Genomic DNA, 25,682 nt, shown 5'->3' on the forward strand with positions numbered 1-25,682 from the left:
TACTTGTACTGTTTACCTTAGAGTTAAGGCAGTTGCTTGCAGCCCTGTACTTTTAGTGTTGCTGTAGCATTGGCATGTCTCTCAGGAAGTAAAGGGCTGAATACTTTTGTTTATATAGTGTGTATTGCATGATTTTTCTGACTTCTGAAGTGCTGCTCTCTCTGGGGAGATAGCAAATAGGTGAGCAATTAAAAATGAAAATTTGTGTTTAATTCTTTGGTAAGTTAGTTTAGTTTTTTTAAAAGTAAACTTTGCCTCTTAAAAAAAAAAAAGGAAAAAAAAGCTCAATTACAATGGCTGTTGATGTGGCATGTCTGGGCTGCCTGCTGTACTAAGACACATTTGTTTCCGTTATTGACAGGCAAGTTAATGCTTCTGTCAGAACCACACTATCGTGTGCAACCAGGATACATGAGATCAGCCTTGGTGAAATTGTCTCAGACTGAGTTGTATGTGACTGGTAATATGAGTTATTTGTGTGTCTCCCAGCCAATCTTTTCAAGCTAGGCATTTGGAAATTTATTTATTTATAGTTTAAAATGTGTACATGTTAGGTATAAAAAGCTCACCAACCTCATCTGCATCTGGCTGCCCTTCCTGAAGAGGCAATGTGGTCTGTTTTATTCCAAAGCTCAGGAAGCAGGTTTTTTTTGTTTGAGTTTGTTTGCTTTGGGGTATTTTGTTGTTGTTTTTTTTTTTTTCTGATGATAATTTGTCCTCTCCTCCCCTGCACTGTGAAGGGGAGCTTCATTTTGTGATAGCCGTTGCCTTAGCTATCAGAAAAGCTTTATAGGGACAAAATTTACCCATAGGCTGTTAGCTGGGTGTGGAAGCAGGTGAGAAGTACCTGTTTTTACAGAGGTAATTTCCGGTAACTGTAATTCTCCAGTGTTTATCCAGCAAGCACTGCTGCCCATTTGATAAATTATGTGAAATCCGGTGTTGGCACATCATTTTCCATCATCTTATGTCAGCTACACTGAGACAAAAGAGCCCTGGTCAGGAGATAGCTGGGCTTGGCTGATGCTCGGCACTGGTGTATTTAACTTTGCAGTGAAACAAAGTCCCTTGTTCTCTGCTCTCACGGGAGTGCCAGTCAGAACCATTTAACGACTGCAAAGTTTTCGCTGCCTAAAAACTGTAGCCTCAACATTATTCTAACTGCTGCCACTGGAATTAAGAGACTGGGATTAAGATCTGCAGTTTTGCAGGTGCCGCATGGCTGTCCAGACACTGAATTGTTAGTCTTACGATGTCCCTGAATCGCTGACTAGCTGGGTCATTAAACTTTATTGTGTCCAGCGTTTCTATAAAATTTCTCTCTGGGTGACCATCTTTAATGGACAAGTTCTTAATTACACATGCGTCTATACAGAACCATTGAGGCCAAGGACACAGTGGAATTAAGAAGTTGAGCACTTGGATGGCTAATACTGTTTTGTGTCTTACAGCAGTTTTAAAAATTCTTTTTGCAGGGTAGCAAAGCCAATGAGCCTGTGCACTTCATATAGTATGTCAGTCTTTAACGTAGACTAGAACAAAACTTTCCTTTTTCATTAGGAAGAAGCAGTGGTTCCTGGTATCTTTCTCCAGTACAGCTGTATCACTGGATGTAGCTGGAAATCAGTTGCTCTAGTCTGATAGAATTTTTACTGTAGTATAATTGGTGTCCAAGGGTGCTGACAAGTTTAAGCAAAACCACGAAGAAGAATTTGGGGGTTCTTATGTAGGGAAATAAGCAGCAGGCTTTCAGGGTGTCCTCTAAATGAGCATCACGGTTGTAGTTAATGGGGCATAGGAAAAGATGGAAGAATTGCAGTAGGGCAAAAATTGAATTACCAGGAACCTAGAGCTTTTGTCTGGAGAAATGACTGGCAAGCCAGAAACACTGATTCTTTTGGTCCCTTTTGCAATCTCTAAAACAAACACACCTCGCGCCCCACCATGTTCCTTTCTAAAAAAAAAACCCATACAAAACAACCCTATAAATATAGGGAGAAGCTGAGCTCGTAGGTGTCACACAAGCTTGTGGTAATTAAGAGATATGTGACTTATGCACTTGTATACCTTTTTGTAAGGCATCATTTTAGCTTGTTCTTAGTGCACATGTTGTTTCTTCTAAAGCTATTTTAAGAAAGAAAAACACTGTTTTGGGGAAATCTGTAATTTCTTATTCCTTCTAGGGTGCTACCAAGCAAATAATGGGGGGGATAAAGTGAAACTGCAAAACAAGCCTCTTAAAAGCTTCACTTAGTGGAGAAGAGAGGTAGGTTCCAATGCATGATAAAGATTACAGGTAACATAAAGTTCACTGACAGTTGTCAACACATGCTGGTGTGAATTTTCAGGAATTATTGGCGTGCATGTACATATTCATAACGGGGACAGTTTCCACTGTTGTGGGAAAAGCGTTAATATTAGCAGGCAGAACAGCGTTTTTGACAGTCTTTCCAAACAGAATTTTAAAAAGTTGAAATCTGGCATGCATATGTAGTTGATTTTGCAAGGTTTATACAGGAGCAGAAGTTGCAGGATCACATTTATGATGCATATGTTCTCCTGATAACCAAATGTTCTGAAAATAGTTCTGTTGTCGGAGAGTAACTGTGTGAAATTCTGTGTCAGATTCCCAGTTTGTATGCTAATGCTTAGTTTAACTCTTCAGCTATTACTTCATACATAGTTAGTGAAACAGCATTCTACTGCAAACATGAATACTTGTCTTCAGTGTTGGAAATTATTTGAATTAATATCAAAGTTACCCTTCAGATCACAACAGTCTTGCGCTATGAGAGCTGTGTTGCTGGATCTGTCTGGTTGCAAGGCATTATTTAAGAAGCCCGGCAAAGCCACCCTGCTGGGGGAGACTCAGCGCTCTTGTGGAAGCTCAGACTGCAGCAAATTTCTGACTCTTAAATTCTGTGCATACATATATGTATGGTTTTTAGTTAGCCATATTTTGATCCTTTGGTAATTGGCTGTAATCTTGGAGCTTTTAAGCATCATATCACAGAAAGATGATTTTTAGGCTTACCAGTTTTTATTGGAAAGGGGCCCCAAATGTCAACTGCTCCTACCTCCTGCTCAGAGCAGGGCCAGCCTACATCCCTTGCTTGGAGAATCATCCAGGTGAATTTTCAAGGTGTGTGAGACTGGAGTCACTACACTCTTTCTGGGCAACTTGTTGCAGAGTTTAATTGCTCTTACTGGAAATTTTTTACTTCTATCATGCTGGAATTTCCCTGGCTGCAGCTAGTGGTTGTTTCCTAATGCCTGTTGCCTGTGAAGCTGCGAGAAGGGACTTACTCTGTCCTCGCCGAGCCTGCCCACATACATGAGCAGGTTTACATGTGTGATATGAGAACACGATCTTATCCTCGCTAACCTTTCCTTCTTTTGGTTTTCTCCTTCTCTTTGGCTAGCTCAGCTGTCGCTTTGCTGAGGTCTGACAGAAATGTGTAGGAGGTTTATGAAATGAAACATTTTGTCACATGCTTTGTCTCTGACCTGGTTTTGAAAAAGTTTTGAGAAGCACTGGAAATACAGGTGAAATTCCCAGTTCTCTCCTCAGAAGAGCAGTGTTACTGTAGTACAGCTGCAGAGGATGTCAAACATGTCTTTTTGAGTTTCAAATTAATGAGCTGGAGAAGTCGTCTTAGATTTTTATTGGAATCAGAAAGATTCTTATTGTGAACTGCCAGAATGTGTGTCAAATAAATGCAATAATACACGATATGTAGACACATTTCAAATGTTTGAGTTGGGCTGGTTTTGTCCTGCTACAAGAGCAGCCATCTGGAAACTTGGAGTTCCTAAATGCGTATTGAAGTTACTTCACATCAGCAAAATAATTCCTGAGGGACTTTTTGAGTGAGTGAAGGAGGGAGAGGAGGAAAGCCTGAATTCCAAGTACAGATTCAAGTGCTGGGTTTCATATTGACACTTTGGAGAGGCTGTGCTTTATTTCTTGACTCTGTTCTTATATATGGCCTTTATACTTCCCTATGAGTCTTCAGTTTTCTGGAATACTAGTTGCAAAACTCCTGTGTTAAGGTAACTGCTGGAAACTCTTCCGCGGTACTCTGGCATTAATTATTCCTAGAATTTCAATGAAATGGGAAGATAGTTTAATGAAGTTGAATTTTGCATTAGCGATACTCTGCCTTACATGATTATCTATTATCTGTCCATCTGGCAGCTCACATGCTTGTTGGCAGAAGTGCTTCAATTTCCTTTCCTGAAAACTTCTGGCATTGAATGTATAAACAAGCAGCACTTCTTTCTTCATTTATAATTCAGCCTGAAATTCTGAACATTATTAGTTAATTAATATTAAATGTGGTGAATTCTTGCTAGTGTGAGTATAACGCTCTGAATGGAAGCATATGGAGTGGTACCACCTCCTCGTAGTGCGAAGCTGGCAGATTGAGATCCATCTGTCAGCTGACACACACACCAGTGCACATCTCTGAGTTTACGCTGAGGCAATGCAGGCTGCCAAGAGAAACTGTGAGTGGGGCTGAGAGCATCTACAATTATGACATATTTTGGGGAAGGGCAAGTGGAAGAATTGCTTTCGCCTCCCCAGTTTGATAGATGCTTTAAAAAATTACAAAATCTTTATTTGAAAAAATGTGCTGGCTTTTGGTTGCAAAATTAATTTATTAATAGCAAATATGCTGTGGACCCTCAGCTTAGCAGTGTGATTATCAGCCTGTTGGTTTTTTGCTCAATTTACTTACTGGGAAGGCCCCAGCTGTCTACAGCAATGCAGGAAACACGCTCCCGTGCTAGGGAAGAGGTTAAACTACTCTGTTTGAACCACTCTAATGTGATAGTACGTTGTGTTGTGTGGGCAGCGTAACCTGGACACCTCATCAGGGGTATGTAGGAAAAAATCTGGCGCTATCTGCATGGGTCAGAAATACCTGATGTTCACAGACATAGAGCTGCGGGAAACTAGGCTGAGAGAACAGCCCTGTTTCATAGGGATCTACTGAGCTGTCATGTGGACCGGTACGTATTCGTCAGGGAGCAACGCCTGAAGGATTTAAACAGATTGTCTCATTTCATTTGGAACAGTAGAAGTTTGTGGTGTGGTCAGCTGTTGAATACGTTCTCGAAAGACATCTGTAGAGGCTTCCAAAGTTAACTCTCCTCTTTCATGTTAACTCAAATGAAATGTTATGTTTTCAGAATTGGCCAGAGAAACATGGACCTTCTGCAGTCTTTTTCTCAGTGTAGATAAAATCTGAAATGGTGTTAGTTGAATTTATTTGGAATATCCTCATCCAAAACAATTTTTTTTTTTCTGAATACTTTAGAGAAATAAAATAATCTGCAGGCTTATGCAACTTCTTCACAGTAGTAATAAACAAAAGCCTAAGGTTGGAATTCCACCACCCCCCCAAAAAAATATGCAAATGTTACCAGTTCAATTTCTATTTTGTCTGCAGAAAAGCATCTTGCACAAACTCCACAGTAAGTTGAATCAACTTCTGTTTCTTGTATTTATTTTGTGATGCTTTGTGGCTTCCTGTTGTTGTGCAAAAGTTACACTAATTAAAGTAATCTGTGGTGTGACTGGGGAGGAATTGTCGTAAACAGCAAACTGGTTAACTTAGCTGAGTGTTGCTCATTTTTAACAGAAGTTTTATATTTATGGCATGCTGTTCACAGAGAAAACTGCTGGCAAATGTTGCTGTTACACTTTATCTTTGGTGTAAATATACAGTCTTTTCCTCTTGTCACTTTTTAATTTCTAATGGTCATATGGGGGTGAAACAGTTTCTCTCTCTGCTGACAGAAGCAGTAACAGGACAGACAGTAAAATGGCAAGTTGTTAGCTTGGTGCTCCTGCAAACGCGACCCCTCCACCTTGGAGGTGAATTTTTATTTATTTATTTAAAGGCATTTGGGTAATTATGGTAATGCCGTATTATATGAGAATGATGGGCTTTGGGGAAAATTGCTTTACTTGTAATTTGGTTCATAAACCAAAATGTGTTTTAAAGGCTTGTAAGCTAGGTAAACATAACATATATAAACATAATATACAGCATCTTGTTTGAAACTTAAATTCATTGCTAATACCTGGAGAAGCAGGTTATGCTCACAGAATCACAGAATGGTTAGGGTTGGAAGGGACCTTCAAAGGTCATCCAGTCCAACCCCCCTGCAAGGAGCAGGGACATCTCCAACCAGATCAGGTTGCTCAGAGCCCCGTCCAGCCTGGCCTTGAATGTTTCCAGGGATGGGGCATCCACCACCTCTCTGGGCAACCTGTTCCAATGCTTCACCACCCTCATCGTAAAAAAAAAAAAAAAAAATCCTTATGTCTAGTCTGAATCTACCCTCTTTCAGTTTAAAACCGTTGCCTCATGTCCTATCACTACAGGCCCTGCTAAAAAGTTTCTCCCCATCTTTCCTGTAGGCTGCCTTTAGGCCTTGTAGGTAGGCCCCTATAAGGGCCCTATAAGGTCTTCCAGGACCTCCCTCTTCTCCAGGCTGAACAGCCCCAACTCTCAGCCTGTCCTCACACAAGAGGTGCTCCAGGCCTCTCATCATCTTTGTGGCCTCCTCTGGACTCACTCCAACAGGTCCACGTCCTTCTGATGTTGGGGGCTCCAGAGCTGGACACAGTATTGCAGATGGGGTCTCACTGGAGCGGAGTAGAGGGGCAGAATCACCTCCCTTGAGCTGCTGGCCACACTGCTTTTGATGCTCAGGATACAATTGTCCTTCTGGGCTATGAGCACACATGGATGGCTCACATCCAGCCTTTTATCCACCGGTACCCCCAAGTCTTTCTTGGCAGGGCTGCGCTTAATCCCTTCATCCCCCACCCTGTGTTGATACTGGGGATTGCTCCAACCCAGGTGCAGGACCTTGCACTTGGTCTTATTGAACCTCATGAGAGTTGCATGGGCCCACTTCTCAAGCTTGTCCAGGTCCCTGGGGATGGCAGGGATACAACTGATGTTTTGCCTGACCTGTATGTGCTATGGTTTGTGCCTTTTAAGACAGAATCCCTGCAATTTGAAGGGGGGGGGGGAATCGGGTCTTAAAATGTCTTTGGTTTGTTTTTTGTTTTTTTTTTTTCTTTGAGATAATTTCTGAAATAAGAGCCTAAATAGTTATTTTTCAAGATTTGTGTTGAAGGAACTGGTGAGTGACACTGAATCTTTGACAGAGGAAGGAAATAAAACCCATATGGAAAACCCATCCTTTGTGGAAAGATTTTTCCATTACCATGTTATCTTTGGTTTGTCTTTGGAATATATAAGAAATTAGTATCTTGCAGCTGTAATGGAAAATAGATGTGTATCACAGCATTAGGCCAGATCCGGCAGGGGCAAGGCTGCCACGGCTCCCAGGTCTGACCCATGGCAGGATGTGTTCCCAGTAGGGAAAAAGGTTTTCTTGCCCAGAAATAGTTAGAAATGGAATTTCCTAAGAAGACAGGACAAACCGCAGATCAGAGAGTACAAGTGTATGGACCAGCCACTGTTTATGTATGAGCGACTGTGTTTTATCCCCGCATCCCTCTATTTTCCCACACTTGTTCCTGCATCAGTCATCTAGATCCTTCCCTTTCCCTGCCTTTGGTTCCTCCCCTAAACAACCAATAATAAGTCTTGTGCAATCCCAAAGCATTCTTCCCCTGCATCCCATACCTGTTCTGTACCTGATGCACTGACCACCTCCCACCCAAAGGTGCTCTGGAGCTGGTTCCCCAGGATGGGTGTCCCCCCTGGCTGGTGGGCCTGAGGCTCTTCTGGGACAGCCATCCCTTCCTCCTGGTCTGTGATTTGTGTTCCCGCATCTGCCTTCGGGCACCTGCTCCTCTGGGCTTGTGGGGATGGACCTGGGATGGGCTGAGGGCTCCTGGGATGGACCTGGGAATAGCCAGGCAGGGTGTGTGATTCGGGCTCCTTTTTCTTTGTGGGTGTGCAGAGGAGCTTTCTATCAGATGCCCAAACAATTGGTATTATAAACTGTATCAAGATTGAAATAGTAAAATTCATCTATTTTTTGCTTTTGTAAAGTTGGCATTAATTTTAATATGGGATTTTTTTTTGTTTTTAATATGTTAACGAGTATCACCCTTTTTGTGAAAGGATTATCTGACTAAAAAAAATGTCCTGCTTTCCTTTTGCAATTCAGTTTGCCGACAAAAGTCTTATTTGTCATCCATAACATAAATATACTTTGTGAGAGAATATGTTTGTCCTGTTACTAATTCACTTGATTTATTTCTGATATTGTAGATTGCCCCTATATTGGAAGAATACTTTCCAGTTTGACTTTTGGTCTCCAGCGAGCAAAAGAAACAGCTTTTTCTAATACCTGCTTTCCTATCGGAAATTAAATTTTCTGGATGGGCGGTCATAAAAGCTAAGGCCGATGAAATGGTCGTCGGTAATAGATTATTTTTTCATGTGAGGTACATCAGCAGTCAGACGATGGATATGTAGGAACTTGAAGGTGACAGAAGGGAGCCAGTTTCTTTAAAAATGTATCCTTAGAGATTGATAAAGTGAAATGCAGTTGTGTAAGATCTAATTTATCAAAGAATGGAACCTTTCTGCAAGAGGATTTGCTTTCACTTTTGTATTTTTTGTTGCTTTGGGAGTTGCTGATTGTCTTCAATTTTTTTTTTTTTTTTTTTTTTTTCTCCTTCTTAGTAAAACGCTTCAGAGAACCAAAGCATGAAAGACGTCCCTGGAGGATATGGTATGTTTCTGCATGCTTTATTCTTAAGTCTTTTGTTTCTTGCATGTTTTAGAAATTGAAGGAATGATTGTTTGCATATGATTAAAAAAAACTAAAATGATGACAAGGAATTGATGACTGACAATGAGGAACAAAGAAAAGTTACCAAAATAGATGACTCAACAAAAAGTTATCTTCTGTGTGTTTCCCTGCTAGTTCTTTCTTACTAAACACTTCCAGGAATCTCTACAAAGATGTGCACTTAGACATAAAGCTTCGGGTTGTGCTTCCTCCTGAAGATGGAAACTTAGAGTTGCCCTAAGATGCATCTGAACATACACGAACTTGGATAAGCTTACAAGAAGCTCTCAGCTGGGCTTTAACAAAATTCCATGTTCTGTAGCTATCCTACTATCTGTAAGATGGAAAACAGTATGGTGAAAGATGTAAATGCACAAGCCATAAAAGAATACAAGGTATGAAGAGTATGGTTGTTACTTTTAAAGAGTTGTTGGATTGTAGCCATGCCAACGTAACCTGTACTAGTTTGAGACTGGCGTAAATGTTAAGCTGTCATTCCAGTTGTTGAAGACTTCCGTGGTTTAAATTCATCTCATACAATGCTGCTTTTCAAAACTGATCCTGACCTTTATTTTATTGAAAAAATAAATACAAAATCTTTGTGTGCTACAGTCTACCTCAGCCTGAAATTCTGAGTAGTGCAGAGATAGCCCTTGATTTTTTTAAGCAAAGAATCTTGTTCTGGGACTTGAGTGTTGATATTTATAGTGTGGTGTACTGATTAGATAAGTACCTTCCTGCCTCATCTCCAGCACTACTTTTTATGTCATGCAATGAATGCACGAGAATAAAGCTTAAGACAAAGTTGTGAGGGAGAGGAGATAAATTCAGGCATAAAATGTTTTTTGGATCTGTTGGGGTGTTTGGATCTTTTTAGACATGGAAACAACAGGGAAAATGGGTGTTCGTCTGTATAAAGAACACACCCTTGCCTACAGAATACTTTTGACACTATTGCTATATTGAACATTTAACAGAACGTGCACTGGAAGCTTTGGTTTTGTGCAAAGGATGGTAAAAGAATGGTAAGGGCTGGAGTCAATACTGGATCAGTACCTAAGTGGGGTGTGGGGGTTTTTTTTTGGTTTTTTTTTGTTTGGTTTTTTTTTGTTTTCTTTTGTTTTTTTGTAGTTTCCCTCTAAGTAGCAAACTATTTTCTCTCTGTGTCATCTGCTTTGGAGATAATGCTTTCAAGGTTGTCATTCTTTTGCAGTGTGGTCTAAGCTGTGGTACTACAGATAAAATTCAGTGAGACCACTTCATGCTTTCAGATGAAAAATATGTTGACTTTTTAGCAAAATACTATAAATAAAGGACTCATTAGCCAGCTATTAAATCATTCACCAACACACACATGATGAGGATTTTATTTTTGTTTGTGCCATAAACTTGCTAAAAATGCATAAGCGTAAAAGGACTGAAATATCTAGCGAGGCTGGAATACTCATTGTTTGCAGAGGTTATTAAAGACTTAGCTAGGTTTAGTAGGATTAGCTCTTGGATAATGCATGTGATACCAAGAGGATATCCCTAGACTTTAAATTTACAATGGTAAGGTTTCAAGTTGGTATGATTTGGTTTATTTTTAGCAATATTCAGGTGAAAAAAGGAGCAGAATTTGAAATGGAACATTGTTAAATGAGTCAAGTACCATGGCACTTTATCATTCTGGTGTTCTCATTAGAAGAAAAGAATGGATAATTGAGATGGAATTCTAATTAAAATAAATTTGCGATGTCTGACTGTGTTGTAAACAGCTGCGTGTCTCAAAAACTGTTTTTACTTTATACAGGTTTTTAGATACTTCCAAGCAAGCCATAGGGATGTTGTTCATCCACTTCGCAAATGTCTATTTATCAGACCTTACAGAAGAAGACCCTTGTTCACTGTGAGTGTTTAATTTCAGAATAATTGTTATTTCTGGAAGTTGTGTAGTTGAGTTTGATGTATGTGGACAATAATGCAAGACAGAGCTGAGAAACCAATTTTCGTGGTAAAAAATCACTCACTTTCAAAAACCTGAGGCTTAAGCCTAGTTAATCAAGGATCAGAGTTCTGCTCCTTAGGTTCATGGTTGGCAGGACCTGGGAAAGCTTTTTCTGGGCTGTATGTAGATATTTTAGACCAAGGGTAAATTCTCTCTAGTCAATGAATGAGGGACTTAGGATGCCCATAGTATGATGAGGCTGTTCGCTGCAGCAAGGCTTTGATATAAAGTCAGACTGCTTTCAGGGATATTTAGCAAAAATCAATCATGCTTGTATTTTCTTCTAAAACCTACATTAGCTACTGCAGTATTATTTTCATTTTCTTAGAAGCAAGAAATCTTGCTCTGTACCCAGGCACTTAGTACAAAAATTAATTTTGCAATGTCACGCTTGGAGCAGTGTGACTAAGTAGATAAGCGTTTCACTGTAGTGTAGAAAACCTGAAGATTTTATGACTAAGACCCCGTCAGGCTCTTTACCGGAGCCTCCTGAAGCAAATGGTAATGGTTTGAGTTTGTTCTTGATAGAGCTCATGCTCAAAGAAGCTTACACATTCCTGGTAGTAGAAGCTGTGAAATTACTTTTAAAAGCCTAGTAATTTGCCCTTTAAAACAAATCCAGTTCCTTCAATGGTATCTGCTCACTGTTGTCCGTTGGTAAACAAAGGAGCTACACGGCTCAAGAAATATGCTTGTGTTGCTTCACAAGCCTGTTTTATTTCCCTTATTCCTCCTCAGTTTCTTTTGTGTCCCTACATGCTATAAATGTGCAAATAAAATAAAACGCTTCTCTCTTCCCACCGCAAAGCATTTTGGTAAGGAAAATGCCTTTATTTTAACACACTAACTGTAAAGTTTAGGTTGGTGTTATGACAGTTTCAATAATACAGGCATCATTGTAGGATTTTCCTTGCTTACTAATTTAAGAGCTTCCCAATAAATTTAAAAACTGGCAAGTGCAAGTTGCTTTCGTTCCATTTTTTTGTATAATAAAATGTATATTCAAGTAAGCTAACAAAAGTATGTCTAAAATTGTCAGTGTTTAAAGCTCAATAGTTTATTACAATGTTCTAAAATTAAAAATAACTTTGTATACTGAGTTTACAAAATAAAAGGTTTGCTAACGTCCATTCTCTTCCACATGTTTTAATACAGTCTACTTTATTTTCAAATACCACTTTTCATGTAAGTGTAACGTTACACACAACAAGTAAGAGAACTGTTATTCATTGTTCTCAAGATAACAAAAATTACAATGTGGAGCTGTATAGTTTGTCAAACAAGGATGCAGGTCCTCCTTGTTAGCAGAAAAAATAAAATAGCATATTTTAGCAACAAAAGCCACTTGTCCTTGTGAAAAACATATCTTTAACTCTGCAAGTGGGTCAAAATTAGCAAGTAAAAGCAACGTTTCTGTCAGTGACTTTAATAATTTTACTCAGCAAATTCAAACATGGATAGTTTTCTATTCTCTCCTGGTTTGTTGTTGGTTGTTTTCAGAACAAAACCAGAAAATGTAGTTTTAGAAAACATTCAGGTTCGAAGCTAGGAAGGAACTACAATTGGAAGTTGCCATTTATTAATTTGGGAATGTGGTGCTGTAATTCAGGCAGGCGTGTGATGATATCAAAGCTGATAAAACATGTGTTAAAACACCTTCACAGATGGGTTGTTTGACGAATTTTAAATGGAAAAAGCAAACAGCGCTCTTCCTCTGTAGCACAGGGTCCTCAGCTGGCTGTATGTGGTACATCGGGAAGTTTGTACCTGCTGAACTCTCACAAATGCACTTGTCTGATAGTGGCAGCAACTGGTTTGTGCCAGTGCACAGTTACATGTGAGCAGGGATAATGCGGTGCATCACAGAATGAGCATGTTGCCTATGTGCACTGAGCCTGATGTGCTTGGGAATATCAGGAGTTCTTGACCTGTGCTGTGAGCCATCATTTGATGTGAAATAGGTGTTGCACATCTCTTCTTGCTCGTGCTAGCGGCCTTGCTGCTGTAGACTTAGAGCAGCCCCTTGTGGCCTTAAAATGACTTGTGTAGACTTGTAATTGCTCAGTTTCCTCTGCCAAACACTCAACCTTTGTTGTAATGTTTGTTTAATGAAGTTCATTAAAACCCTGATTTGACACACAACTACTAGAAAATAACTATTTTTTAGAAAGTTTATGGGTAAGTCTTGGCCGAAGCAAGTCATGTCTGCTTCTTTTTTTTTTTATTTTTGAGCTACTCTTAAATGGGATTTTGAGGGCCAGAACTGCTCCTCCTTCACTGTTTTGAATGCACGCGTTCTGTCTTTGCTTTCCACTTTCTGATAGTATTTTGTCCACATGGATTTGTCTCCGCAGCCAGCCAAAGCCCCCAGGTCTCCGATTTGCTATTTTTATCCCTGCAGATAAGTTCCTAAAGCCCCTACAGTTTGCCTGAAGTATTTGGAATTACGAAATACGAACCTCAGTAACAGTGACTTACTGTGTGTCTTACAGGTCTCTCAGCTGCTGCTCAGTTAAAATCAGTGACAGTAAATAAACCAAACTGACTTACAAAATGCTCTAAATTTCAGCTGCACTGTTTAATGAACCTAAGAATTCATTTGAAACCCACAGTAATCTCTAGTTTCTTGAGCATAAGTAAGATCCCAGAAGCCCTTCTTGGAACAATAAAATTAGTAGTGCAGCAGTTGTGTGTCCATTGAGGGATGATTTGGTGTTTGTGAAGGGTTTTTTGTGTTGTGTTTTGTTTTGGTTGGTTTTTTTCTGGGGAGGTTTATTCCTGATTATTTCAAACATTTATTGGACAAGAACTGAAGTGCGAGAAAGTAAATCAGTTTTCTTCCTAATACCGAGTAAGCTGAAATTTGGCCTGGATAGTGACTGTACTCTCTAGGCGTGCATTCCACTGCTCATTGTTCCTTGAGGAGGCTACGAGGAGGCTCCCTTGAGCAAGGAAAACTGTCAGTTATGGTGTCTTTCTCCTTCGGAATGGAAGTGTTTAGGGTTGGGTTTTTTACGTTCAAATTCCTTGAGGTGTCTTTATGATAACTTCTCTTTTTATTCCTTTTCCTTTTATTCCTTTGGTATTATTAAAATACAAGTTTTCCATGCAGATGAACTCAACAGTGGAAAAAAGAAAATTTGGTTTTGATTTAAAGGAGTAAAATTCCAGTTTATATAAAGTATGCACATGCACACACCAGAGTTCGTGAAAATAGAAGTTGAAGTGTAACTTTAAGGACAGAAACAAAATATTGAGACTCTTCTAAAGCTGTTTAAATTTTAGGCTAACTACGTAATTACAGAAGTGGGTAGATGATTATTGTCAATACTCTGGCTTCTCAACCTACATAGAGATCTTTTATCAATCGTGGTGTTAAAATACACTGAACTTTTAGCAGATGAATCCTTGCTCCTTGTCATCTTTTCCATTTTTCCTTTCAGGTACCTTATCAACTTCTTGTTAGATGCCACACTAGGAATGCTGTTAATCTACATCGGTATACGTGCAGTCAGCAGCCTTGTGGAATGGCAGCAGTGGGAGTCCCTTCGCTTTGGTGAATATGGTAAATGTTTCTGATCTTGAACTGAAATGATTTTCAGGATAGAATCTCAGAATATTTCTGCTAATGGTTAATTCATCTTAAAATCATTATACAATTATTACAGTGATCATTTTAATATTTCACTTGTTACAAGGGTTCTTTTAAGTTCTGTATCTCGGCATGCGTCCTCTGTGTTAGAGAGCTCAACAAGTCTCTAAGCATTTTAGTGAGTTTGGAACAACTGCTTGAATATTTATTTTTTAGGAGTGATTGAACAAATTACAACATTGGCAAGTCTCACGTGAAAATTTGCTGTTAAAGCTTTCACTGAACCGCATGCCATTGTCTGTAGATACGGGCTAAGAGTTCTGCCAGCCCTCTTTAAACTGATTAGTTGGGAATGGAAATTCTGTATAGATGTTAAAAATTACATTTGAAGCTCCTTGAGACAGGAATAAGGCGAGAGGTTGCCTTGTAAGAGAGTCATAGAATCCTAGAATAGTTCGGGTTGAAAAGGACCTTTAAAGGTCATCTAGTACAACCCCCCTGCAAGGGGCTATGGCTCTTCATCGGAGACGAAAAACAAACAAAAAACCCTCTGTGGTTTGGAAAAAAAGTTAAAATAATATTTGCCTAACAAATAAAAACTTTCATAGCAGTTTCATAGTTATCATTGATGGGTTTTCTGAGTTTGTGTAGGTTTCTTTGTTTTTAATGACCTTAAGTGGCTGAATTAAGAATAAATAAATAGAGAAAGACCTTGCCAAATTGAAGTACTTTAAAAGCTTGGGAAGTTTACAATTAAATCGAATAGCATTAATTGCTATTTTCTTTAATGTCAGAAGTTTAAAATAGAGATGATTACAAGCATCTAAGGAGAAATAACTGCCTACACCATTAGGGCATTTTTTGTTAGGTCCAATATTTCCAATCTTTTCCTTGGGCTGCTGCACATCTGACTCTTCAGAAAATCCACCACATGTAGAAAAGTAAATAGTTCCTCCAGATCAGTCCCCAGACTTAGGTCTCTAAGGCATTAGATAAGCACCAACGGCCAGGGAAGGGAAAAGAGCTAGGAAAGAGCTGAGACATTGAGCTACGCATTCTGACTGAGCTCTGAGACCTATTGCCCAGAGTCCCTTTTTCTGGTTGTTTATTTGACTTGAAGCCCTTTAAAGATGTTTGAACCTCTTTCACCCCCATATAAAATTGACTTTCCACTCAGAGCAAAATGTTTGGTGTGTCTGTTACAGTTACAGGTAGGTACTTGTAATCATGTTAAAACCTGGATTTTATTTCTTCCTACTATCATTCTGCTTTTTCTTCTGTGATCTGTTCCCCTCACCCATTTTAATGTCCCTTTAACAAGAAGCAGATGTGGATGGGAAGATGTGGGGAGTATATTCACTGTCCTGAAATTTGTCTCTGTCTCTTACGACTTCCAAAATGAGCCTGTTTTTATTTTAGTTAGTTTTGAGGCATTTGTGACTGCAGTAACTAAGCTTTTGAAATCAACAAATGAACTTATTACTTGTGATCTGCTGCGGAGGTGGTTTCGCATTATTGTCATTTTGAGTTAGGAGATCTGAAATGCCTAAACTTGTTTATCGAGTATTTCTTCCCTCTGTGTGTGTGTGTATAAGTGATGTATGAAATTATATGTCGTCTTTACTCACTTATTCTTTCCAATATCAGATCATTTTATTAGTGACTAACTTTATTTTCTATATCTTCATAAATGTGCTGTCCTGACCTTTGTGTGTTGGTTTTTTAATCAAGCTATCGTAAGGACTGTGGAAAAGCATATTGTAAATCTATGTTAATCACGTGGGAGAGGCTTCTGGTATAAAGAGAAGTAGACAGCAGACAGAAAGTTCTTAGTAATCGCTGTGCAGTAAGGTTAGACCCTCTGTAAGAAATCTGTTTAGAAAGGACAAGTTGCACTGGATTGCTTGCTGCTCTCTTCTGTTAAGTACTACTGCTGTTTATGAAGTGAAAACCTCATATCACCATTTGATTGAAAATTTTTCACTTTGGCCCCAAGAAAAGTCTTGTCTTATTTTTCATAAGGTTCTTTAAAATAATTAAATTAAGTAGGGTAGAAGAGGGGACTAAAATGCAGTCCTGTGGGGTCACAAGTGTGTTTAGACTTAGTGCTTTGAAGTTAAATTTGGATATTTAGCATCCGTGGATGGTGAGGTGTCTGCTCATGGAAAGGTATCAGAGACTCGTGGCATTTTATCTGAAGTAGTAAAGTCCTCAGCTTGGAGATCAGTGTGAGTTCAGTTTGTTTGCAAGAGGTAAAACAAACAAGAGGTCTCCTCTTGTGATTGAGCGATGTTGTTTGTGTTTCTAAAGCCTAAATAATCATTTGTCTCCAGTTAATTCTCACTGTGAGTTCATTTCCCTTCTTAGCTGTATTACTTGATCCCTGGTGATTCATTACTTGAAGCTGTCACAAAAATAGCAGTGTCCTGCTGGTTTTAAAAGCCTCTTCTTTATATGGAGGATAGTTTTTAAGCATAAATGCCGCAAGGAAAGAATGGATACCAAAATATCAACACTCATAAATGGCTGCTGTATGTACAGCAAAACAGCGCTGCGTGCTGATTTACGAGCAAAGTAGCGTGCTGCTTCCTCAAGGGCTTTTTTATGTTAGAATTTTGAAGTTTATTAGATTTGTCTTTGTATTTCCAGTTTTGTATTTTCAGATTCATTATGTCAGCAGCTGGATTTTAATAGAAGTGCAGAATCAATTAATACATCTGAGTATGTAAAAGGAGAAAAGCAGTCATGATCTGTACTGAAAGGAATGTTCCCTGTGTTCCCCTTCCCCTCTTGTCTGAGGCTACTTTAGCTGCTGCGAGTAGAAAACAGGTGACAAATCCCTCTTGGTGACAATTGGCAGCTAAATTGTGCTGTGTTCTCTTTGCCTGTCTTTGCTTCTCGGATGGCAAAGCTTAGAAATTGTATTTTGGTGCATCTTTTTCCTTTAACTCTTTGTACCTTGCAGAGCTGCTTACTTAGAGCCATGTAAGGTAGAGAGCACTTCAAAAGTTTTAAAAATTTGCTTTGGAGTAGTTCTGTGAGGTGGCATTTTCTTAAGAAAATTTCTCAGAATTTGAAGAACAGAGAGAAGTTACAGAATAGAGGAATGACAGGTGTTTTTTTTCATCTACTTCTACAAAATGGCTGATGAAAGTAGCATACGGTAGTTTTTTCATTGCCCAGCATTTTCAGAAATGCTGCTACAGTTGTCACTACTGCAGACTTAAAATTTTTCAGTTTCAATCTTAATGTGCTTTTCTTGCAGTAACAAGACTTCTACTGATTTGCTAGTTTATTCTAGACATGTAATTGTAATTTATACATGGCAGGTATAAAATCAGAATTCAAGAGAGACTGTCAGACTTCAGAAATTAAATTAGAGTGTTATGGTTTCAACATTAACTTTGAAGTTCAATTTTGAACTTGTGTACTGAATCTCTTAATGTACACATGTCCCAAATATTCTTGGGAACACCTCCTGGCTGTGGTGATGATATTAATTTCTGCTCTTTCCCTTGAATTGCATAGTTTGTAAAATTGTAGAAAAAAAATTGGTTGGAAATGCTCCCCAGAAGTCATGTCATATCCAACCTGTTGCTCAAATAGTGTTAACATCAAAGATAAAGCAGGTTGTTCAGGGTGTGGTCCAGACCAGTTTTTGATTTATCCATGTTTTGAGATTTAAGAACCCCTCTGAACAACCTACTCCACTCCTTAACCATTCTCATTGCAAAAGCTTTTTTCCTTTATGTCAGAAGTGTACGTCCACCCATCCGTTCTGTATCATCCCACAACTTTTCTACAAGGATGCTATTGGGAGACTGTCAAAAGACTTGGTAAAGTCAAAGTAGACAGCATCCCTGTTCTTCCTGCTTGTTATTGGAGAGATAGTTTTGTACATGTAGTACGGCACACAAAAATCTTCCTTTCCCCCCCCCCCCCCCCCCGCCCAAAAAAAAAAAAAACCAAAACACCCAAACAAACAAAAAAACAGCACCCCTCCCCACAAAAACATCGTGGAACAAAATGTTAATTGGTGATAGTGCACAACAGTCTTAATACAGAGTTTCACAACTTTTGGACATAGAAAATCTCACGTGACAGAGTTGGAGTAGATGCAAAATTGCTATGGCTGTCTTTGCTTTTAGGAATTAAATGCAGGTTGGAAAAGAGCTTAGAATAAACTGGTAACGTTTCAATGGTAAGTCTGTAGCTAAAGCTAGATTATTTTCTTCATAGTGGGTAGTTAATGAAGAAAACTAGAGAATGCTAATAAAAATATGGAGTATAGAAATTAATTTCTAAAATTTAATTCTTTAATTCAGGCCTTGTATCTTCATAAGAATCAGAGTTGGTTTTTTTACAACAGAAGCCATGAACTGCTGTGTAGCATTATAAAATTAGGGCATTTAATCCATTTTCCTCTTGGACTACTGAGTGTTGATCACTAGGTCTTTCTGTAAAACTTCTTTGGGAAGTTTTCTTTGTTTTGGGCTTCAGTCTGATTTATCAGTTTTTCTTCATAGCATTTAAGCAGCAAACAGTAAGTCTCAAGGCTGTTACCAAGTATTAATAGTGAAAGCCTTTCAGAAATGTTCCAGAAAAGGAAGTAGCAACTAGCCATTATGCATTACAAATATATAAAGGCATCTGAATTTCCATTGCCCGTTATTCATCCCCAGCCTAAAAGTTCTAAGCTGCCTCTGAAGATGTTGCACAGGCTATTGTGAAGACTGAAGAGCTTCCAAAGCTTCCTTTTGGTTTCCAGTGAAGTGCTACTTTAAGCTTACCCGCAAAGCTTGTTAGGCATAGCAGTTCTTTTTTTTTCTTTTTTTTTTTCTTTTTTTTTTTCTCTCTAGCTCTCAGAGTATAATAGTCTAGATAAGTTTTCATGTTCAAATATTTGTGGTATAACTGGCAGATAACTTGAATACTTGAATACAGGTTTTCACTCTGCTACAACGGGGTGCAGCAGAATTTCAAACCCTTTCAGATTGAAACTAAAATGTTACAGTAATTTTTTTTTTTTTTCAGTTAATTTTTTCTTAGCAGCTCTTGCACCTATTGCTTCAATTGTGATTGATTGGTTATGGTAACTAACTTTGTAAACAGGAAAAATATGTTTAAGGTAGCCCAGGGAGAATGGCAGAAGTCACCTCAATTCTACTTAGACTCAAGTGAAAGATGTTTTTCCCCAGCTATGTTTCCCATAAGTTTTCCCTTGTAAGAAACTTAATTTGTCATCATAAAGGATCAAAAATAACAATTTGACAAGAAACAAATGTAATGCAACTATATCTATCTTGCCTTCATCAGATTATGTAAAACAGTGAGCGTATACCCTGGTACTGCTGAATTGAATAAAGTCCTCTTACATTCCATTTCTTGAACATTGGTGTGAGGCAGAGGGAGGGGAAGGAGCAGAACTAAGGAGGCTGAAGAAGGCTCTTTAAGAGGGTATAACTGCCCTTCATCTTCTAATATTGCTTTTTTAAAATGTTTTCTGTGAAGTAAAATCAACCTTTCTTCTTTCTTGTAGGTGACCCACTGCAATGCAGTGCTTGGGTGGGCCAATGTGCTCTGTACATAATGATTATGACATTTGAGAAAACCATCATCATTATAGTGCTTCTTATACCTCAGTGGAAAGAGGTTTGTGTTTTCACAGCATTCTACAGACAAATGAATTGCAAGTGGAAGCTGTAAAGCAATAGACTTCCAGTAGTGTTTATTGGTTTGGCTCAAGCAGCATAACTGTCTACAGTGAATACCATTTAATTCTGTGCTAGTGATATGTTCTTTTAGCTGGATTAGGATACTGCTAATTAGGCATTGCCAGGAATATAGTTTCAATTTTGGAGCTTTTTTATATACTGCAATATATAAAATTTTATTCTATCTCTTTGAGTGTTCTTGAAGCTACTAAGTGGTGCTTCCCTTTCTTAATTCTTTAACTTAAAGCTATTTTGTATTGCTTCGTGTAGTATTTTAAAGAATTTTATTTGCCTAACTTTGTTGATAGATCTAAACTGTGGAGTTTGACATTTGCAGTGGATTAGTGAAGCCATTGCTGATGACTGAATAGATATTTATTTTGATAGAATGTGTGCAACATAATTTTCAAAGTGATGGTGCATGGTGTTATAGCCCATTAAAACTAGTTAGTCCCTATTTTAATGCTCTGGACTACTTTGGGAACTCTGTTTTCTCCTTGCTGTGTATTTTGTGAAACTCTAGTGTGTTTAAATTTCCTAAATGTGGAACTTAAAACAGGTCCCTGGGGAACATGGAGCTCTAAAAATGTTCAAGATTATTCTAACACAGCCCTTCAGACTTCTGTAAACAAAAATGACAGAAGTTTCTTGCCAGCCCTGCTTACATAGCAGTGGTAATTTATAAGCTGTCCTAAGTACTTTCATTTTCTACAAAGCTGTCCTTTTTAGGTTCATATGAATTATTTCTGTAGTGTTAGCTAGTACATGAACAATTGTGCACACGCTGCCATGATCTGAACTTAATCCTTTTCTTTTCACAGGTGGCTTTATTGAATCCTATAGAGAACCCCCAGCTGGAGCTGGCTATCGTCATGCTGATAGTTCCCTTCTTTGTTAATGTTAGTACAACTTGCACACGTCTGAGAGATGTTTACTTGGATATCCTTCTGCCATGTATTAATTAATGTTAGTCCTTAAAGCAAAGTTAATTTTTAAAGAGGAAGGGTGTTAAAGAATGGAAAAAATGTCTGGATAGGTAGATCTTCCAAAGCTGAAATCCATATTGAGCTAAGTAACCAGGCTTGGAAGAGGTGCAGAAATGCTTCATAGACCTCATTGGGCTGATGACTTCAGTAGACTGAATGTAATACTGAAATACTGACATGGAGATTATAAAATTACAAAGAAATTTGCTTTAGGAAACAGTTGGTCTAAGGATAGCTGTACTGTGAAGTATCCTGTGTCTGACCATAGCTAATAGTGCCTAGCCTAAGATGGAGCAGAGGAAAAGGGCAAGTGTGCAATCATCTTTCCCAAAGTATACCCTTCCAGTAAGTTGGGATTTAGGAACTAGAGCCAGAGATGGTGGGTGTCCTTGCAAGTTACTTTTTTCTTTCATTAATTTGTTCAAGCATGGATTTTATCCTTTGACCAGAAGTCTGTTGCGCTGTTTGCTTAAACTGTCCACATTTCTACATGAAGAGTTAATATATGTTCACTCTGAATAGCAGCTACTTTTCTTATTTTCTTCTATTCTGCAAAGGAATAAAGTAGCTGTGTTGTAGAGCATTCATGCATTGTGTAATAAGCCATGTGACTGTATGTGTATACAAGATTTTACCTGTTTGACCGATTTAGAATTATTGTTGAGTTTTCCTAATTCTGTCCAAATACTGACCAAATGAACATATGCTACTCTGAGAAAAACTGAACTGTCACTTCTTCTTCTCTTTAACAGGCATTAATGTTCTGGGTAGTAGATAATTTTCTTATGAAGAAAGGGAAGACAAAAGCTAAACTTGAAGAAAAGGAAGCAGGACAAGATTCAAGAAATGGCAGTAAAGTCCGATACAGGAGGGCAGCATCACATGAAGAGTCAGAGTCAGAAGTATGTAGAGTTAATTATTGCAATTAATGCAATATCAATCCAGTTCATCCCTCATGCCATTGATTTCATTGTAACACTGTCAACTTAGTTTTTATTTTCTTTGCATGTACCTCTAACGGTAGTTTCTAGCATTTATAGTTGAAAACCAGTTAAGAAAAATGGCATTGTTGCACCATTCATGGCAGTTAATTTCCTTCCAGATAGGCAGGAAGGCATAATAATATATTTAAATATCACAGGTGCACTCTTACAAGTGTTTCTAAAAAAACCCACACGGAATACAAAACTAATAGACCATTCTAATTCAAAAGAGGTTAATAGCTTAAAGTGAAAGGAAGCTGGCGGAGGCAACTGTCCTGATTTTGGAGAAGTATTTACGTCCTTGGCTAAGCATAATTTTATTCTAAATTATATTAAGTGGGCAGTTTTCAGTTCAGCTGAATGATGGGTGCTATCCTTAAAGGTAAGTTGTTTTAGCTTTAGTTGGTTAATGTAACTGTTCTGCATTATAGACAGTACCATTTATGTGGGGTTTTCTTTAATAAAATGACTGCCATATTACCAGTGTGGATAGAGAGCTTATACATTCTCTTTCATTTTAACAGCGACCTCTCCCCACTGTTCTGGAGGTGGTGGAATCACTTCTTTGAGTCAGTGATTCTAGGAGAGATTAATAAGTATGCATCCTTCTTCAAAATTTACTGGAGGTTCCAGATAGGATGTGTGACGTTTGATAGTACTGACAGTAAATCCAAATTATGTTCTGTAAGCTCTTTCTTGGGCAAACATAAGGTGTTTTGCAAAATAAGAAAAGTAAAAGATCAGAAGTAGAATGAAGAAAGAGTGTGACTTTGATCCATGTTACTCAGAAGCCATAATTTGTTTTTTAGATCCTTATTTCAGCAGATGATGAGATGGAGGAATCGGACACTGAAGAAGACCTGCGTAGACTGACCAACTTAAAACCCATTAAGAAAAAGAAGCATCGTTTTGGTCTGCCTGTATGACACATTCCCTGACCTGTGTATTTGCAGGTTTCATAGCAAAAACTTCAGTCAGTGGGTTTTAATGTTGCAATTGCATCTCCCTTTTCATACGAACTGACTTAAAAGTAAGGTCTACCAACAGAATGCAAATGGTTGGAAGACTTCCAGTTCAGTTGCACTACAAACACACTGACCAATTATGCAAGAATGTCTTTTCATCATGTGTGAGAAACGCAGCGTTGTTGAGGACTAGTCGCTAGGAGGATTTGTATCTGACATTTCAGAGAAGATCATAGAGAAACAGGTACAGCAATCTTTTGCTTATGGTTACTGGTGATACAGTTTAAGATGTTCTCAAAAAGGCATCAGAAACAACTAAGTTAACGGAGTGTGTTTTATCACTAAAACTGGCTTTTGCAGCATAATTCCTAGAGCAGAGTAGTTTATGGTTACAAGCTGTAACTGAATGTTATTTTTTTAAGTACAAATGTTTACTTGCTACCAGGTACCTATGGAACTAATAGGTGGAACAAAGATTTTTTTTTTCCAAGTCTCCTCAAATCTATTTGACTGTTTTATATTTAAGTTATATTTTCATACAGTTGTATTTAAAGATTCTCTTTCTCAGATAAAAGGGTGCAGTTCCCTTTTTGTTGTGCAGAACAGGTCAAAAGATTTGTAGCAAAAATCTTATTTATCCTTCTGTCCTGGTTTAAGACAAAGGGATTGCAAAGGGAAAAACTCAGTCACTGCTAAAGTCACCAAACGTCTCTAAAAATGCAGTCCTAAGTGTGCTTTTGACCGCATAATTTGAAAATACCTTTTTTAATAGGAGGTGATGTTTGCATATTTGACAAACGTGCACTTTAGCGTATAACAAAAATCTGTTGTGATAGGTTATTTGTGAAATGAATATTTCTGGATGACTCTGATTTTCTGTTTCTGCAAGTCTCTTGCGCATACCTCTCAAAGGACCCAAAAGAGATGGAACGTTTCTCATACTTTTCCTTATATAGGGCCTGCAGTACGGGACAGTGATCTGATTGAAGCAGTTGTGCTACAATATTGCGAATAATTATGTCCCTTGTTTTTAGTTGGAAAAGCGATCGTCTATTTAATGTGCTTTAAAAAAAAATTCTCCTGTTTAATTTCCATAAAATCTGATTATCCTTCAGTATTAAAAAAGAAAACACCCAAAAATCCCAAGAGGTATAATACAGTTGTTACTACAGAATTTTTGTGATTTTTTTTTTTTGTTTGTTTGTTTGTTTTTTTTTTTTTCTTCAGTGTCTTGTCTTCTGATAATTGACAGCAAATGCTGGTCTGAAAACTCGCAGACATGCTTTCAGTGACATCCTTTTGCTTTGCATGTTTTCTAAATGATTGTTTCCAACAACTTTCCTTGCTTAGTTAAACCTTCTGCAGGACAAGGTGATGTGTCAAAGAGGTGACAACAGACCTTAATTGCAAATCTGTACTATCTGGACATCTGAAATGTTCCAAGCCTTAAACCAAACAGTTTCATTGGAAAACTGCTCAGAACTTTTTAAGATTTTTTTACATTTTTTTATAGATTTACTAGGTCTTAATGTGATTTAATATCCAGACCACTTAAATGGGGTTCTTGGGCCTTAGTAAATAACTGAACTGTGCGCTCCTGTGCTTATTTTCACTACTCCAGCATTCCTTTTCACTGCTTGGCTGCCAAGGTGAACACAATATTCTGAGACTTCAGGTACACCTCAGCGTGTCCGGCCAGCTCGAAGGGACATTTTACCAAACCTAATGTTTGTGAGTTTAGTTGAGCCACTGACCTCTGTTACTGTGCACTGAACTGTAATAACTGCAATAAGTTTAAGTACTAGTGTTTCTTTTAGACTAAACCTAGAAACTAATGACAATGGAAGCTTAACTGAGTTATTCTGAAATGGGGGGTGGGGGATGGGGAAATGTCCCTAATCAGTGTTGCCTCTGTTCTAGACTTTTTGGGATTTTTCATTGATTGTGTGACATGCATCTTCTCTTAACTATTTACCACTGGGCGGGCACATATCTCCAAAAGCACAGTACTTCAAGGAATTCATTTTAATCAACAGAATAGCCTCATACAGCTCACTTTTGCAAAGGGTTTTAAGATCTAGAACTGGCTCTTGTCGCAAATGTCAGCACTTACTTTTTTAGCATAGGATTTGTTCTATTTCCGATAGTGAAATAAAACTATTCGGCATGTGCTACGTACCACTGCACAGCCATCGCTGTCCTCATCAACCGTCAGAGATAACTGAGCAGCGCACACAAATTTAACTGTACGAGCTTTCATTTTATTTTCCTTTTCCCTCCTCTTCTCCAGTTAAATTATCACAATTACTTCTCATCTCATGTTTAGTCTGTGAAGTGTCAGTATAAAATTATGGCCTTAATCATGTAAAAATATTTCTTTTGAGCAGACCTCAACCTTATTGACCAAGTACAAAACAGTGTAAAGCACTATGGAGCAGTTTCTTGAAGGTGGTTGTAGCAAAGATATATGAATGCCTAATTTTTCATGTCTTAAGTGCTTAAATGTCACTTGGTTTGAGATTTTGAAATGCCTAGCAAGATGATGTAGTAAAGCACTATGAGCCAAAGAGACAGAAGTATTTTAAATACCACAGTAGTCACAGGAGGAGCATATCTTTAGAGGGGAAAAACCAGCTCTGACTTTCTCTGCTAAGGTAAA

General features: G+C 38.3%; 1 protein-coding gene across 1 annotated transcript in view; it reads left to right on the forward strand.

The window, feature by feature from the left end:
- Positions 1 to 24,216, forward strand: part of STIMATE (STIM activating enhancer) — a 37,668-nt gene extending 13,452 nt beyond the window's left edge. The window contains exons 2-8 of the mRNA XM_086755624.1: positions 8,688 to 8,736; positions 10,589 to 10,684; positions 14,227 to 14,348; positions 19,915 to 20,027; positions 20,911 to 20,988; positions 21,828 to 21,977; positions 22,868 to 24,216. Of these exons, the coding sequence (XP_086611750.1) occupies positions 8,688 to 8,736; positions 10,589 to 10,684; positions 14,227 to 14,348; positions 19,915 to 20,027; positions 20,911 to 20,988; positions 21,828 to 21,977; positions 22,868 to 22,984 (725 nt within the window). The 3' untranslated portion in view covers positions 22,985 to 24,216. The remainder of the gene's footprint in view (positions 1 to 8,687; positions 8,737 to 10,588; positions 10,685 to 14,226; positions 14,349 to 19,914; positions 20,028 to 20,910; positions 20,989 to 21,827; positions 21,978 to 22,867) is intronic.
- Positions 24,217 to 25,682: the final 1,466 nt, after the last annotated feature.

The sequence above is a fragment of the Chlamydotis macqueenii genome, chromosome 10 (genome assembly GCF_036417535.1).
Source record: "Chlamydotis macqueenii isolate bChlMac1 chromosome 10, bChlMac1.mat, whole genome shotgun sequence".
In the NCBI taxonomy this organism is placed as follows: Eukaryota; Metazoa; Chordata; class Aves; order Otidiformes; family Otididae; genus Chlamydotis; species Chlamydotis macqueenii.